The sequence below is a fragment of the Oenanthe melanoleuca genome, chromosome 25, assembly GCF_029582105.1.
Source record: "Oenanthe melanoleuca isolate GR-GAL-2019-014 chromosome 25, OMel1.0, whole genome shotgun sequence".
Taxonomy (NCBI): Eukaryota; Metazoa; Chordata; class Aves; order Passeriformes; family Muscicapidae; genus Oenanthe; species Oenanthe melanoleuca.
In genome coordinates, this window is record NC_079358.1 from 6,431,012 (window position 1) to 6,446,345 (window position 15,334).

At 43.5% G+C, this 15,334-nt stretch overlaps 1 protein-coding gene across 1 annotated transcript in view; it reads left to right on the forward strand.

Moving 5' to 3' along the window:
* The window catches only part of SMC1A (structural maintenance of chromosomes 1A), a 56,619-nt gene that overhangs the window by 20,686 nt on the left and 20,599 nt on the right, over positions 1 to 15,334 (forward strand). The window contains 4 exon segments of the mRNA XM_056510426.1: positions 1,460 to 1,599; positions 6,113 to 6,229; positions 9,153 to 9,259; positions 11,884 to 12,025. Of these exon segments, the coding sequence (XP_056366401.1) occupies positions 1,460 to 1,599; positions 6,113 to 6,229; positions 9,153 to 9,259; positions 11,884 to 12,025 (506 nt within the window).

The window sequence follows — 15,334 nt, forward strand, 5'->3', positions numbered from 1 at the left end:
TCTCCATTTCCCCCAAATTCCCATTTTCCCCCAATTTTCCCCAATCCCCTGTTTTTCCCGTCCAGGAGCAGATGAAGGCCAAGCCCAAGGAGGCCGAGCTGTGCCCCCTCCCCACCTCCCAAATCCCCATTTTCCCCCGTTTTTTCCCCATTTTTTCCCCATTTTTTCCCTGTTTTTTTCCCATTTTTTCCCTGTTTTTTCCCCCATTTCCCCCCATTTTCCCCCGATTTCCCCCCTTTCCCCATTTCCCCATTTCCCCATTTTTCCCCATTTCCCCATTTTTTCCCCATTTTCCCATTTTTCCCCATTTTTCCCCTATTTTTTCCTCATTATTCCCCATTTCCCCCATTTCCCCCCCATTTTTTCCACGTTTTTTTTCCCGCCTGAATTCCCCATTTTTCCCCCGAAGTTTTCCCCAGTTTTCCCCCATTTTTTCCCCATTTTTTCCCCCATATTTTCCCTGGTTTCCCCCATTTTTCCCACATTTTTTCCCACATTTTCCCCCCCTTTTTCCCCCGGTTTTCCCCCATTTTTCCCCGTTTTTTTTCCTATTTTTCCCCTATTTTCCCCCCGTTTTTCCCCATTTTTTTTCCCCTGAATTCCCTGATTTTTTCCTCCATTTTTCCCCATTTCCCCCTGCAGGAGCAGATGAAGGCCAAGCGCAAGGAGGCCGAGCTGTGCCCCCTCCCCACCTCCCAAATCCCCATTTTTCGCCCGTTTTTCCCCATTTTTTCCCCTGAATTCCCTGATTTTTCCCCCATATTTTTTCCCCTGAATTCCCTGATTTTTCCCCCATATTTTTTCCCTGAATTCCCTGATTTTTTCCCCATTTTTTCCCTGCATTCCCCGATTTTTTCCTATTTTTTTTCCCTGCATTCCCTGATTTTTTTCCCATTTTTTTCTCTGAATTCGCTGATTTTTTTCCCTATTTTTTTCCCTGAATTCCCTGATTTTTCCCCGTTTTTCCCCATTTTCCCCCCGTTTTTCCCCATTTTTTTCCCCTGCATTCCCCGATTTTTCCCCATTTTTTCCCTGAATTCCCTGATTTTTTTCCGCATTTTCCCCCTATTTTTCCCCGTTTTTCCCCATTTTTTTCCCTGAATTCCCTGATTTTTCCTATTTTTTTTCTCTGAATTCCCTGATTTTCCCCCCATTTTTTTCCCTGAATTCCCTGTTTTTCCCCATTTTTTCCCCTGAATTCCCTGATTTTTCACCATTTTTTCCCCTGAATTCCCTGATTTTTTTCCCCATTTTTCCCCCATTTTTCCCCATTTCCCCCCAATTTTCCCCCCGTTTTTCCCCCGTTTTTCCCCATTTTTTTCCCTTAATTCCCCAATTTTGTCCTCATTTTTTTCCCCTGAATTCCCCGTTTTTTTCCCATTTTTTCCCTGTTTTTTCCCATTTTTCCCCAATTTTTCCCCCAAACCAATTCTCCATTTCCCCCTTTGTTCCCCACCCCAGGAGCAGATGAAGGCCAAGCGCAAGGAGGCCGAGCTGCGCCAGGTGCAGTCCCAGGCCCACGGGCTCCAGATGCGCCTCAAGTACTCCCAGAGCGACCTGGAGCAGACCAAGACCCGGCACCTGGCACTGAACCTGCAGGTGGGGGGAGATTTGGGGGGAAATCCTGGGATGTCGGGAAAAAATCGGAATTTTGAGAAAAAAAAATCTGAATTTTTGGGAAAAAAAGGGGATTTTTGGGCAAAAAATGGGGATTTTAGTGGAAATTCCTCCATGGAATATTCCCAAAGTGACCTGGAATAATCCAAGATTTGGCACCTGGAGCTGAACCTGCAGGTGGGGAGATTTTGGGGGGAAATCCTGGGATTTGGAGAAAAAAAACCGGAATTTTTGGGAAAAAAATGGGGATTTTTGGGCAAAAAATGAGGATTTTTGGGGAAAATTCCTCCATGGAATATTCCCAAAGTGACCTGGAGTAATCCGAGATTTGGCACCTGGAGCTGAACCTGCAGGTGGAGGGAGATTTTGGGGGGAAATCCTGGGATTTTGGGAAAAAATCGGAATTTTGAGAAAAAAAAATCTGAATTTTTGGGAAAAAAAAGGGGATTTTTGGGCAAAAAATGGGGATTTTGCTGGAAATTCCTCCATGGAATATTCCCAAAGTGACCTGGAGCAGACCAAGACCCGGCACCTGGCCCTGAACCTGCAGGTGGGGAGATTTGGGGGGAAATCCTGGGATTTTGGGAAAAAATCTGAATTTTTGGGAAAAAAATGGGGATTTTTGGGCAAAAAATGAGGATTTTTGGGGAAAATTCCTCCATGGAATATTCCCAAAGTGACCTGGAACAATCCAAGATCTGGGACCTGGAACTGAACCTGCAGGTGGGGAGAGATTTTGGGGGGAAATCCTGGGATTTTGGGAAAAAATCGTAATTTTTGGGAAAAAAAAAGGGGGATTTTTGGGCAAAAAATGAGGATTTTTGGGGAAAATTCCTCCATGGAATATTCCCAAAGTGACCTGGAAAAATCCCAGACCTGGAAGCTGCAGGTGGGGAGATTTTTGGGGGGAAATCCTGGGATTTTGGGAAAAAATCGTAATTTTTGGGAAAAAAAAGGGGGATTTTTGGGCAAAAAATGAGGATTTTTGGGGAAAATTCCTCCGTGGAATATTCTCAAAGTGACCTGGAAAAATCCCAGACCTGGAAGCTGCAGGTGGGGAGATTTTTGGGGTGAAATCCTGGGATTTTGGGAAAAAATCGGAATTTTGAGAAAAAAAAATCTGAATTTTTGGCAAAAAAAAGGGGATTTTTGGGCAAAAAATGGGGATTTTACTGGAAATTCCTCCGTGGAATATTCCCACAGACCAAGACCCGGCACCTGGCCCTGAACCTGCAGGTGGGGAGATTTTGGGGGGAAATCCTGGGATTTTGGGAAAAAATCGTAATTTTTGGGAAAAAAATGGGGATTTTCGGGCAAAAAATGAGGATTTTTGGGGAAAATTTCTCCATGGAATATTCCCAAAGTGACCTGGAATAATCCAAGATTTGGCACCTGGAGCTGAACCTGCAGGTGGGGAGAGATTTGGGGGGAAATCCTGGGGTTTGGGGAAAAAAATCGGAATTTTTGGGGCAGAAAATGGGGATTTTGGGGCAAAAAATGGGGATTTTAGGGGGAAATTCCTCCTTGAAATATTCCCAAAGTGACCAGGAATAATTCAAGATTTGGCACCTGGCACTGAACCTGCAGGTGGGGAGATTCTGGGGGGAAATCCTGAGATTTAGGGAAAAAATCTGAATTTTGGAGGAAAAAAAATGGGGATTTTTGGGCAAAAAATGTGGATTTTCGGCAAAAAAAATGGGGATTTTTGGTCAAAAAATGGGGATTTTAGTGGAAATTCCTCCGTGGAATATTCCCAAAGTGACCTGGAACAATCCCAGACCCGGCACCTGGCACTGAGCCTGCAGGTGGGGAGATTTTGGGGGGAAATCCTGGGATTTTGGGAAAAAATCGTAATTTTTGAGAAAAAAATGGGGATTTTCGGGAAAAAAAATAGGGATTTTTGGTCAAAAAATGGGGATTTTAGTGGAAATTCCTCCATGGAATATTCCCAAAGTGACCTGGAGCAGACCAAGACCCGGCACCTGGCACTGAGCCTGCAGGTGGAGAGATTTTGGGGGGAAATCCTGGGATTTGGGGAAAAAAACCTGGAATTTTTGGGGAAAAAAATGGGGATTTTTGGGCAAAAAATGAGGATTTTTGGGGAAAATTCCTCCATGAGAATATTCCCAAAGTCACCTGGAACAATCCCAGATTTGGCACCTGGAACTCAGACTAGAGATGGAGAGAGATTTTGGGGTGAAATCCTGGGATTTTGGGGAAAAAAAGGGAATTTGAGAAAAAAAACAAACAGAAATTTTTGGGGAAAAATGGGGGTTTTGGGGGGAAATTCCTCCATGGAATATTCCCAAAGTGACCTGGAACAATCCAAGATCTGGGACCTGGAACTGAACCTGCAGGTGGGGAGAGATTTTGGGGGGAAATCCTGGGGTTTGGGGAAAAAATCGGAATTTTGAGAAAAAAAAATCGGAATTTTTGGGAAAAAAAAAGGGGATTTTCGGGCAAAAAATGGGGATTTTAGTGGAAATTCCTCCATGGAATATTCCCAAAGTGACCTGGAGCAGAGCAAGACCTGGCACCTGGCCCTGAACCTGCAGGTGGGGAGAGATTTTGGGGGGAAATCCTGGGATTTTGGGAAAAAAAAAGGGAATTTTTGGGGAAAAATCGGAATTTTTGGGAAAAAAATGGGGATTTTCAGGCAAAAAATGAGGATTTAGGGGGAAATTCCTCCGTGGAATATTCCCAAAGTGACCTGGAGCAATCCCAGACCTGGAACCTGCAGGTGAGGAGAGATTTTGGGGTGAAATCCTGGGGTTTGGGGAAAAAAATGGGAATTTGGGAAAAAAAATTTGAATTTTTTTGGGGTTCAAGGATCAGATTTTGGGGTAATTTTTGGGGTTCAGGGCTGAATTTTTGGGATTCAGGGAAGGATTTCAATCCCATTTTTCCCATTTTCCAGGAGAAATCCAAACTGGAAGTGAACTGGCCAATTTTGGGTTCAAGGATCAGATTTTGGGATAATTTTTGGGGTTCAGGGCTGAATTTTTGGGATTCAGGGAAGGATTTCAATCCCATTTTTCCCATTTTCCAGGAGAAATCCAAACTGGAAGTGAACTGGCCAATTTTGGGGTTCAAGGATCAGAATTTGGGGTTCATTACTGAATTTTAATCCCATTTTAATCCCAGTTTAATCCCAGTTTAATCCCAGTTTTATCCCATTTTCCAGGAGAAATCCAAACTGGGGAGTGAACTGGCCAATTCTGGGGTTCAGGATCAGATTTTGGGATAATTTTTGGGATTCATTGCAAGAATTTGGGGTTCACTGCAGAATTTTGGGGTTCACTGAAGAATTTTAATCCCATTTTAATCCCATTTTTCCCATTTTCCAGGAGAAATCCGAGCTGGAAAGTGAACTGGCCAATTTTGGGGTTCAGGATCAGATTTTGGATGAATTTTTGGGGTTCAGGATCAGGATTTGGGGTTCATTACTGAATTTTAATCCCATTTTTTCCAGGAAAAATCCAAGCTGGAAAGTGAACTGGCCAATTTTGGGGTTCAGGGATCAGATTTTGGGATAATTTTTGGGGTTCACTGAAGGATTTTAATCCCATTTTTTTCAGGAGAAATCCAAATTGGGAGTGAACTGGCCAATTTGGGGTTCAGGGTCAGATTTTGGGGTTCACTGCAGGATTTAAATCCCATTTTAATCCCAGTTTAATCCCATTATTCCCATTTTTTCCAGGAGAAATCCAAACTGGAAAGTGAACTGGTCAATTTGGGGGTTTGGGGAGGGAATTTTGGGGTTCACTGCAGGATTTTAATCCCAGTTTAATCCCAGTTTAATCCCATTTTCCAGGAGAAGTCCAAGCTGGAGAGTGAACTGGCCAATTTTGGGGTTCAGGATCAGATTTTGGGGTTCATTACTGAATTTTAATTCCCAGTTTAATCCCAGTTTAATCCCAGTTTAATCCCAGTTTAATCCCATTTTCCAGGAGAAATCCAAGCTGGAGAGTGAACTGGCCAATTTTGGGGTTCAAGGATCAGATTTTGGGATAATTTTTGGGGTTCATTACTGAATTTTAATCCCAGTTTAATCCCAGTTCAATCCCAGTTCAATCCCAGTTTAATCCCATTTTCCAGGAGAAGTCCAAGCTGGAGAGTGAACTGGCCAATTTTGGGGTTCACTACTGAATTTTAATCCCAGTTTAATCCCATTTTAATCCCAGTTTAATCCCAGTTTAATCCCATTTTTCCCATTTTCCAGGAGAAATCCAAACTGGAAAGTGAACTGGCCAATTTTGGGGTTCAAGGATCAGATTTTGGGATAATTTTTGGGGTTCATTACTGAATTTTAATCCCAGTTTAATCCCAGTTTAATCCCAGTTTAATCCCAGTTCAATCCCAGTTTAATCCCATTTTCCAGGAGAAGTCCAAGCTGGAGAGTGAACTGGCCAATTTTGGGGTTCAAGGATCGGATTTTGGGGTTCCCTGCAGGATTTTAATCCCAGTTTAATCCCAGTTTAATCCCATTTTCCAGGAGAAGTCCAAGCTGGAGAGTGAACTGGCCAATTTTGGGCCCCGGATCAACGACATCAAACGGATCATCCAGGGCAGGGAGAGGGAGATGAAGGATCTGAAGGAGAAAATGAACCAGGTTTGGGAAAATTTGGGGAAAATTTGGGGAAAATTTCCCAGTTTTGGGCAAATTCCTGGGATTTGGGGAGGGTTTAATCCAAATTTGGGAAAAAATTCCCGGTTTTAAGGAGAATTTAATTTAAATTTTGAGAGAAATTTTCTCAGTTTTGGAAAAAAATTAATTCAATTTTTGGGGAAAAAATCCCCCAAAATTTTCTCAGTTTTGGGGAGAATTTAATTCAATTTTTAGGAGAAATTCCTCCAAATTTAGGAAAAAATTCCTGGGTTTGGGGAGAATTTAATCCCAGTTTTTTTGGAAAAATTCCTGGGTTTGGGGAGAATTAAATCCAATTTTGGGAAGAAATTTCTCTAAATTTGGGAAAAAATCCCTGGTTTTAAGGAGAATTTAATCCAAATTTTGGGGAGAAATTTCCTCAGTTTTGGAAAAAATTTAATCCAGTTTTTTGGGGAAAAATTCCCCCAAATTTAGGAAAAAATTCCTGGGTTTGGGGAGAATTTAATCCCAATTTTGGGGAGAAATTTCTCTAAATTTAGGGAAAAATTTCTGGTTTTTAAGGAGAATTTAATCCAAATTTTGGGGAGAAATTCCCTCGATTTTGGGGAGAATTTAATCCAATTTTTGGGGAGAAATTCCCCGAAATTTAGGAAAAAATTCCTGGGTTTGGGGAGAATTAAATCCAAATTTTGGGAAGAAATTTTCTGGTTTTAAGGAGAATTTAATCCAAATTTTGGGGGAGAAATTTCCTCAATTTTGGGGAGAATTTAATTCAGTTTTTGGGGGGAAATTCCTCCAAATTTAGGAAAAAATTTCTGGATTTGGGGAGAATTTAATTCCAATTTTTTTGGAAAAATTCCTGGGTTTGGGGAGAATTAAATCCAATTTTGGGAAGAAATTTCTCTAAATTTGGGGAAAAATCCCTGGTTTTAAGGAGAATTTAATCCAAATTTTGGGGAGAAATTTCCTCAATTTTGGAAAAATTTTAATCCAGTTTTTTGGGGAAAAATTACCCCAAATTTAGGAAAAAATTCCTGGTTGGGGAGAATTTAATCCAAATTTTGGGGAGAAATTTCTCTAAATTTAGGGAAAAATTTCTGGTTTTTAAGGAGAATTTAATCCAAATTTTTGGGAGAAATTACCTCGATTTTGGGGAGAATTTAATCCAATTTTTTGGGGAAAAATTCCCCCAAATTTAGGAAAAAATTCCTGGGTTTGGGGAGAATTAAATCCAAATTTTGGGAAGAAATTTTCTGGTTTGGGGGAGAATTTAATCCAATTCTGGGAAGAAATTTCTCAAAATTTAGGAAAAAATCCCTGGTTTTGAGGAGAATTTAATCCCAAATTTTGGGGAGAAATTTCCTCAGTTTTGGAAAAAATTTAATCCAATTTTTTGGGGAAAATTCCCCCAAATTTAGGAAAAAATTCCTGGGTTTGGGGAGAATTTAATCCCAGTTTTGGGGAGAAATTCCCCCAGTTTGGGATAAATTTGCTGGTTTTGGGAAAAAAAATCCGAGTTTGGGGAGAATTCCCACAAATTTGGGAAAAATTCACCTAATTTTTGGAAAAAAATCCCAAAATTGGGAAGAATTTTGGGGAAGGAAAGGATGAACCAAATTTGGGGTTTTGGGAGGAATTTTTGGGGTGAATTTGGGGGATTTTGGGGGAGATTTGAGGAATTTTGGAGAGATTTTGGGGGATTTTTTGGGAGATTTTGGGGGATTTTTTGGGAAGTTTTTGGGAGGTTTTGGGGGTGAATTTTTGGGAGATTCTGGGAGATTTTTGGGCAGATTTTGGGAGATTCTGGGGGAATTTTTGGGGAATTTTGGGGGATTTTTGGGAGATTTTGGGGGATTTTTGGGGGGGATTTTTGGGATATTCTGGGGGATTTTTGGGAGGTTTTGGGGGATTTTTTTGGGAGATTTTGGGGAAATTTTGGGGGATTTTTTTGGGAGATTTTGGGGGATTTTTTTGGGAAATTCTGGCGGATTTTTGGGAGATTTTGGGGGATTTGGGGGAGGGATTTTTTGGGGGGAATTTTGAGGGGATTTTTGGGGGGATTTTTTGGGGAGATTCTGGTTTTGGGTGATTTTGGGGGTGGATTTTGGGAGGTTTTGGGCGTGAATTTTTGGGAGGCGTTGGGGGATTTTTTTGGGATGTTCTGGGGTATTTTTGGGAGGTTTTGGGGTTTTGTTGAGGGGGAGTTTGGGGGATTTTTTTGGGAGATTCTGGTTGATTTTTGGGAGATTTTGTGGGTGGATTTTGGGAGATTTTGGGGGGATTTTGAGGGGATTTTTTAGAGCTTTTGGGGTGAATTTGAGGGATTTGGAGGGAGATTTTTTGGGAGATTTTGGGTCATTTTGGGGGTGTATTTTGGGAGGTGTTGTGGGTGAATTTTGGGTGATTTTGGGGGTGGATTTTGGGAGATTTTGCGGTGTATTTTGGGGTGTATTTTGGGGTGTATTTTGGGGTGTATTTTGGGGTGTATTTTGGGATGTTTTGGGGTGTATTTTGGGCGGTTTTGGGGTGTGATTTTGGGGTGTATTTTTGGATAGATTTTGGGGTGTATTTTGGGCAGTTTTGGGACATATTTTGGGGTGTGTTTTGGGATGTATTTTGGGGATGTTTGGGGTGTATTTTGGGATATTTTGGGCTGTATTTTGGGGTGATTTTGTGGATGATTTTGGGCTGTATTTTGGGCGGTTTTGGGGTGTATTTTGGGGTGTATTTTGGGATGTTTTGGGGTGTATTTGAGGTGATTTTGGGGTGATTTTTGGGCGGTTTTGGGGTGATTTTTGGGCGGTTTTGGGGTGTATTTTTGGGATATTTTGGGCTGTAATTTGGGGTTTTGGGCTGTATTTGGGGTGTATTTGGGGTGATTTTGGGGTGATTTTTGGATGATTTTGGGGGGCTGGCCCTGCCCCAGGTGGAGGACGAGGTGTTCGAGGAGTTCTGCCGCGAGATCGGCGTCAGGAACATCCGAGAGTTCGAGGAGGAGAAGGTGAAGAGGCAGAACGAGATCGCCAAGAAGAGGTCGGGGAGACAGAGCTGGGGGGGACCCCAAAATCTGGGACCCCAAAATCTGGGGCCCCAAAATCAGGGACCCCAAAATCTGGGGGGGACCCCAAAATCAGGGAGCCAGAACTGGGGGGACCCCAAAATCAGGGACCCCAAAATCGGGGGGGACACCCCAAAATCAGGGACCCCAAAATCGGGGGACACCCCAAAATCAGGGAACCAAAACTGGGGGGGATCCAAAAATCGGGGACCCCAAAATCAGGGAGCCAGAACTGGGGGGATCCCAAAATCAGAGAGCCCAAAACCAGGGACTCCAAAACTGGGGGGGACCCCAAAATCCCAATCCCATCCCAATGGGGGGGACCCCAAAATCAGGGAGCCAGAACTGGGGGGGACCCCAAAATCTGGGAGCCCAGATCGGGGGGAGCCCCAAAATCAGGGGGGGACCCCAAAATTGGGGAGCCCAAATTGGGGGGAGCCCCAAAATGAAGGGGGGAATCCCTCAGGGACCCCAAATTGGGGGGACCCCAAAATTGGGCACCCCAAAACTGGGGGGATCCCTCAGGGTACCCCAAAATCTGGGGAGAGCCCAAAATCGAGCACCCCAAAATCTGGGGGGATCCAAAAATCTGGAGGGACTCAAAAATTGGGGCACCCCAAAATGGGGGGGGGGACCTCAAATCAGGGGGCACCCCAAAATCAGGGGGGAGTCCCTCAGGGTGCCCCAAAATCTGGGGGGGACTCCAAAATTGGTGGGGACCCCAAAATCAGGGGGGAGCCCGAAATCAGGGACCCCAAATCTGGGACCCCAAAATTGGGGGGGACCCCAAAATTGGGGACCCCAAAATCAGGGACTCCAAAACTGGGGGGGGACCCCAAAATCTGGGACCCCAAAATCGGGGAGCCAAAATCAGGGATGCCAAAATCGGGGACCCCAAAATCTGGGGGGGACCCCAAAATCAGGGAGCCCAAATCTAGGGAGAACCCCAAAATCAGGAGGGAATCCCTCAGGGTACCCCAAAATCTGGGGGAACCCCAGAATCAGGGGGAGCCCAAAATCTGGGGGAGAATCCCAAAATCAGGGGGTTACCCCTCAGGATCCCCAAAAAACCCCTCAGTGACCCCCCAAAACCCTCAGAGAGACCCCAAAAAACCCCTCAGAGAACCCCTAAATTCCCTCAAGGACTCCCCAAAACCCCCCCAGGGACCCCAAAAAACCCCTCAAGAACCCAAAAAACCCTTCAGTGCCCCCCCAAACCTCTCAGTGCCCCCCTAAAACCCCTCAGGATTCCCAAAAATCCCCTCAGTGCCCCAAAACCCACAGAGAGACCCCAAAAAACCCCCTCAGAACCCCCAAACCCCTGAGTGCCCCCCAAAACTCCATCAATAGTCCCCCAAATCCACCTAGGGACCCCCAAAACCCCTCAGGATCCCCAAAAAACCTTCAGTGCCCCCCTAAAACCCCTCAGGAACCCCTGAAAACCACTGGAGAGACCCCAAAAACCCCTCAGGAACCCCCAAAAAAACCCTTCAAGGAGCCCCCAAAACCCCTCAGTGCCCCCCTAAAACCACTCAAGGACCCCCCCAAACCCCCTCAATGTCCCCCCAAATCCATCCAGCAACCCCCCCAAACCCCAGAGTGCCCCCCTAAACCCCTCAGTGCCCCCCCAAATTCACCCAGGGACCCCCAAAAACCCCTCAGTGCCCCCCTTAAACTCTCAGAGAAACCCCAAAAAAACCCACAGAGAACCCCTAAAACCCCTCAAGGACTCCCCAAAATCCCTCAGTGCCCCCTAAAACCCCTCAGGAACCCCCTAAACTCTTGGAGAGACCCCAAAAAAACCCTCAGGAAACCCCCAAAACCTTCAGAGAGACCCCAAAAAAACCCCTCAAGGACCCAAAAAAAGCCTCTCAGTGCCCCAAAACCCACGGAGAGACCCCAAAAAGCCTTCAAGAACCCCCAAAAAACCCCTCAAGGACTCCTCAATTCCCCCTCAAATCCACCCAGGGACCCCCAAAAACCCCTCAGTGACCCTCAAATCAAGGGTTCCCTCAGGAACCCCTGAAAACAATTGGAGAGACCCCAAAAAAAACCCACAGGAGCCCCCCAAACCCCCTCAGTGACCCCCCAAACCCCTCAGTGACCCCTCAAATCCACCCAGGGACCCAAAAAAAACGCCTCAGTGCTCCCCAAAACCCTCAGAGAGACCCTAAAAAAACCCTCAGAGAACCCCAAACCCCCTCAGTGCCCCCCTAAAATCCACCCAGGGACCCCCCCAAACCCCTGAGTGCCCCCCTAAACCCCTCAGTGCCCCCCCAAATTCACCCAGGGACCCCCAAAAACCCCTCAGTGACCCTCAAATCAAGGGTTCCCTCAGGAACAATTGGAGAGACCCCAAAAAAAAAACCCACAGGAGCCCCCCAAACCCCCTCAGTGCCCCCCTGAACCCCTCAGTGACCCCTCAAATCCACCCAGGGACCCAAAAAAAACGCCTCAGTGCTCCCCAAAACCCTCAGAGAGACCCTAAAAAAACCCTCAGAGAACCCCAAACCCCCTCAGTGCCCCCCTAAAATCCACCCAGGGACCCCCCCAAACCCCTGAGTGCCCCCCAAAAACCCCAATCCCTGTCCCTGTCCAGGCTGGAGTTCGAGAACCAGAAGACCCGGCTGGGGATCCAGCTGGACTTCGAGAGGAACCAGCTGAGGGAGGACCAGGAGAAGGTGCTGATGTGGGAGCAGGGAGTGCGCAAGGACGAGGCCGAGATCGAGAAACTCAAAAAGGTTTGGGGATTTTGGGAATTTTTGGGATTTTTTTGGAATTTTTCTGGGTTTTTTCAGGATTTTTTTGGGATTTTTTCTGATTTTTTCGGGATTTTTTCCGGGTTTTTTTGGGGTTTTTTTCTGATTTTTTTGGGATTTTTTCTGATTTTTTTCTGAGTTTTTTTGGGAATTTTTCTGAGTTATTTTGGGAATTTTTCTGGGTTTTTTGGGGTTTTTTTGAGGATTTTTTGGGAATTTTGGGAGCTCCCAGGGAGCAGCAGAAGGTGCTGATGTGGGACCAGGGGGGGCACAAGGACGAGGCCGAGATCGAGAAACTCAAAAAGGTGTTTTGGGATTTGGGGTTCTGGGATTTTTTGGGAATTTTTGGGAATTTTTCTGCGTTTTTTCGGGATTTTTTTCTGGGTTTTTTTTTTTGGGATTTTTTCTGATTTTTTTTGGATTTTTTCTGATTTTTTTGGGATTTTTTTCTGAGTTTTTTTGGGTTTTTTTCTGAGTTTTTTTGGGGTTTTTTGGGTTTTTTCTGAGTTTTTTGGGATTTTTTTCTGAGTTTTATGGGGTTTTTTTTTTATTTTTTCTGAGATTTTCGAGATTTTTTTCTGAGTTTTTTGGGGATTTTTTGGATTTTTTTCTGAGATTTTCGAGATTTTTTTCCTGAGTTTTTTTGGGATATTTTCTGAGTTTTTTTGGGAATTTTGGGAGCTCCCAGGGAGCAGCAGAAGGAGCTGATGTGGGAGCAGGGGAGGCACAAGGACGAGGCTGAGATCGAGAAACTCAAAAAGGTTTGGGGATTTGGGGAATTTTGGGGATTTTTTGGGAATTTTTCTGGGTTTTTTCGGGATTTTTTTGGGATTTTTTCTGATTTTTTTCGGGTTTTTTTGGGGTTTTTTTGGGTTTTTTTCTGATTTTTTTGGGTTTTTTTCTGAGATTTTTGGGATTTTTTTTCTGAGTTTTTTTGGGAATTTTTATGAGTTTTTTTGGGAATTTTTCTGGGTTTTTTGGGGTTTTTTTGAGGATTTTTTGGGTGTTTTGGGAGCTCCCAGGGAGCAGCAGAAGGTGCTGATGTGGGAGCAGGGGGGGCACAAGGACGAGGCCGAGATCGAGAAACTCAAAAAGGTTTGGGGATTTTGGGAATTTTTGGGATTTTTTGGGAATTTTTGGGAATTTTTCTGGGTTTTTTCGGGATTTTTTTGGGATTTTTTCTGATTTTTTTCGGGATTTTTTTGGGATTTTTTCTGATTTTTTTCGGGATTTTTTCCGGGTTTTTTTGGGGTTTTTTTCTGGTTTTTTTTGGATTTTTTCTGAGATTTTTGGGATTTTTTTTTCTGAGTTATTTTGGGAATTTTTCTGGGTTTTTTGGGGTTTTTGTGATGATTTTTTGGGTGTTTTGGGAGCTCCCAGGGAGCAGCAGAAGGTGCTGATTTGGGAGCAGGGAGTGCCCAAGGACGAGGCCGAGATCGAGAAACTCAAAAAGGTTTGGGGGGGTTTGGAAATTTTGGGGATTTTTTGGGATTTTTTGGGAATTTTTTGGAATTTTTCTGATTTTTTTGGGGTTTTTTCTGAGGTTTTCAGGATTTTTTTCTGAGTTTTTTTGGGTTTTTTCTGATTTTTTTGGGTTTTTTTCTGATTTTTTTTCCTGAATTTTTATGAGTTTTTTTGGGGTTTTTTCTGAGTTTTTTTGGGAATTTTTCTGGGTTTTTTCGGGATTTTTTTGGGGTTTTTTCTGATTTTTTTGGGATTTTTTCTGAGATTTTTGGAATTTTTTTTCTGAGTTTTTTTGGGAATTTTTATGAGTTATTTTGGGAATTTTTCTGGGTTTTTTGGGGTTTTTGTGAGGAGTTTTTGGGTGTTTTGGGAGCTCACCCAGAGCAGAAGGTGCTGATGTGGGAGCGGGGGGGGGCACAAGGACGAGGCCGAGATTGAGAAACTCAAAAAGGTTTGGGGGATTTTGGGAATTTTTGGGATTTTTTGGGAATTTTTGGGAATTTTTCTGATTTTTTTTTTTTTTGTTTTTTTTCTCAGGTTATCAGGATTTTTTTCTGAGTTTTTTTGGGTTTTTTCTGATTTTTTGGGTTTTTTTTCTGATTTTTTTTTCTGAATTTTTCTGAGTTTTTTGGGGTTTTTTCTGAGTTATTTTGGGAATTTTTCTGGGTTTTTTGGGGTTTTTGTGAGGATTTTTTGGGAATTTTGGGAGCTCCCAGGGAGCAGCAGAAGGTGCTGATGTGGGAGCAGGGGGGGCACAAGGACGAGGCCGAGATCGAGAAACTCAAAAAGGTTTGGGGGGGTTTGGGATTATTTGGGAATTTTTCTAATTTTTTTTGGGGTTTTTTCTGAGGTTTTCGGGATTTTTTTCTGAGTTTTTTTGGGGTTTTTTTTGTTTTTTTCTGATTTTTTTGGGTTTTTTTCTGAGTTTTTTTTTCTGAATTTTTATGAGTTTTTTGGGGATTTTTTCTGAGGTTTTTTGGGTTTTTTCTGAGGTTTTTTGGGATTTTTTTCTGATTTTTTTCTGATTTTTTTGGAGTTTTTTTCTGAGTTTTTTTGGGTTTTTTTCTGAGTTTTTTTGGGGATTTTTTTCTGAGGTTTTTTGGGTCTTTTTATGAGGTTTTTTGGGATTTTTTCTGAGTTTTTTTTGCTTTTTCTAAGTTTTTCGGGATTTTTTTTCGGAGTTTTTTTGGGTTTTTTCTGATTTTTTTGGGGTTTTTTTCTGAGTTTTTTTGGGTTTTTTCTGAGTTTTTTTGGGATTTTTTTCTGAGTTTTTTTGGGATTTTTTCTGAGTTTTTCGGGATTTTTTTCTGAGTTTTTTGGGGTTTTTTCTGAGGTTTTTTGAGGTTTTTTTGGGGAATTTTGAGTGGATTTTTCGAGGTGTTTTGGGACCTCACCCAGAGCAGGAGCAGCTGATGTGGGAGCATGGAAAGAACCAGGATGAGATTGAGAAACTCAAAAAGGTTTGGGGAATTTGGGGGTTTGGGGTTTTTTCTGAGTTTTTTGGGGAATTTCTCTGATTTTTTTGGGGGGTTTTTTTGGGGAATTTTGAGTGAATTTTTTGGGGTGTTTTGGGAGCTCACCCAGAGCAGGAGCAGCTGATGGGGGAGCAGGGACAGAACCAGGAAGGTTTGGGGTGTTTTTGGGGTGTTTTTGGGGATTATTGGGGTTTTTTTTTGGTGGTTTTGGGATGTTCTGTGAGGATTTTGGGTGTTTTTTTCTGGGAGTTTTGGGGGTCCCGGGGGCTCTCACAGAGTTTTTGCTCCATGGGTGGAGCAGCAGCACAAGAAGATCAGGGACAGTTTTGGGCTGGTTTTTGGATGATTTTGG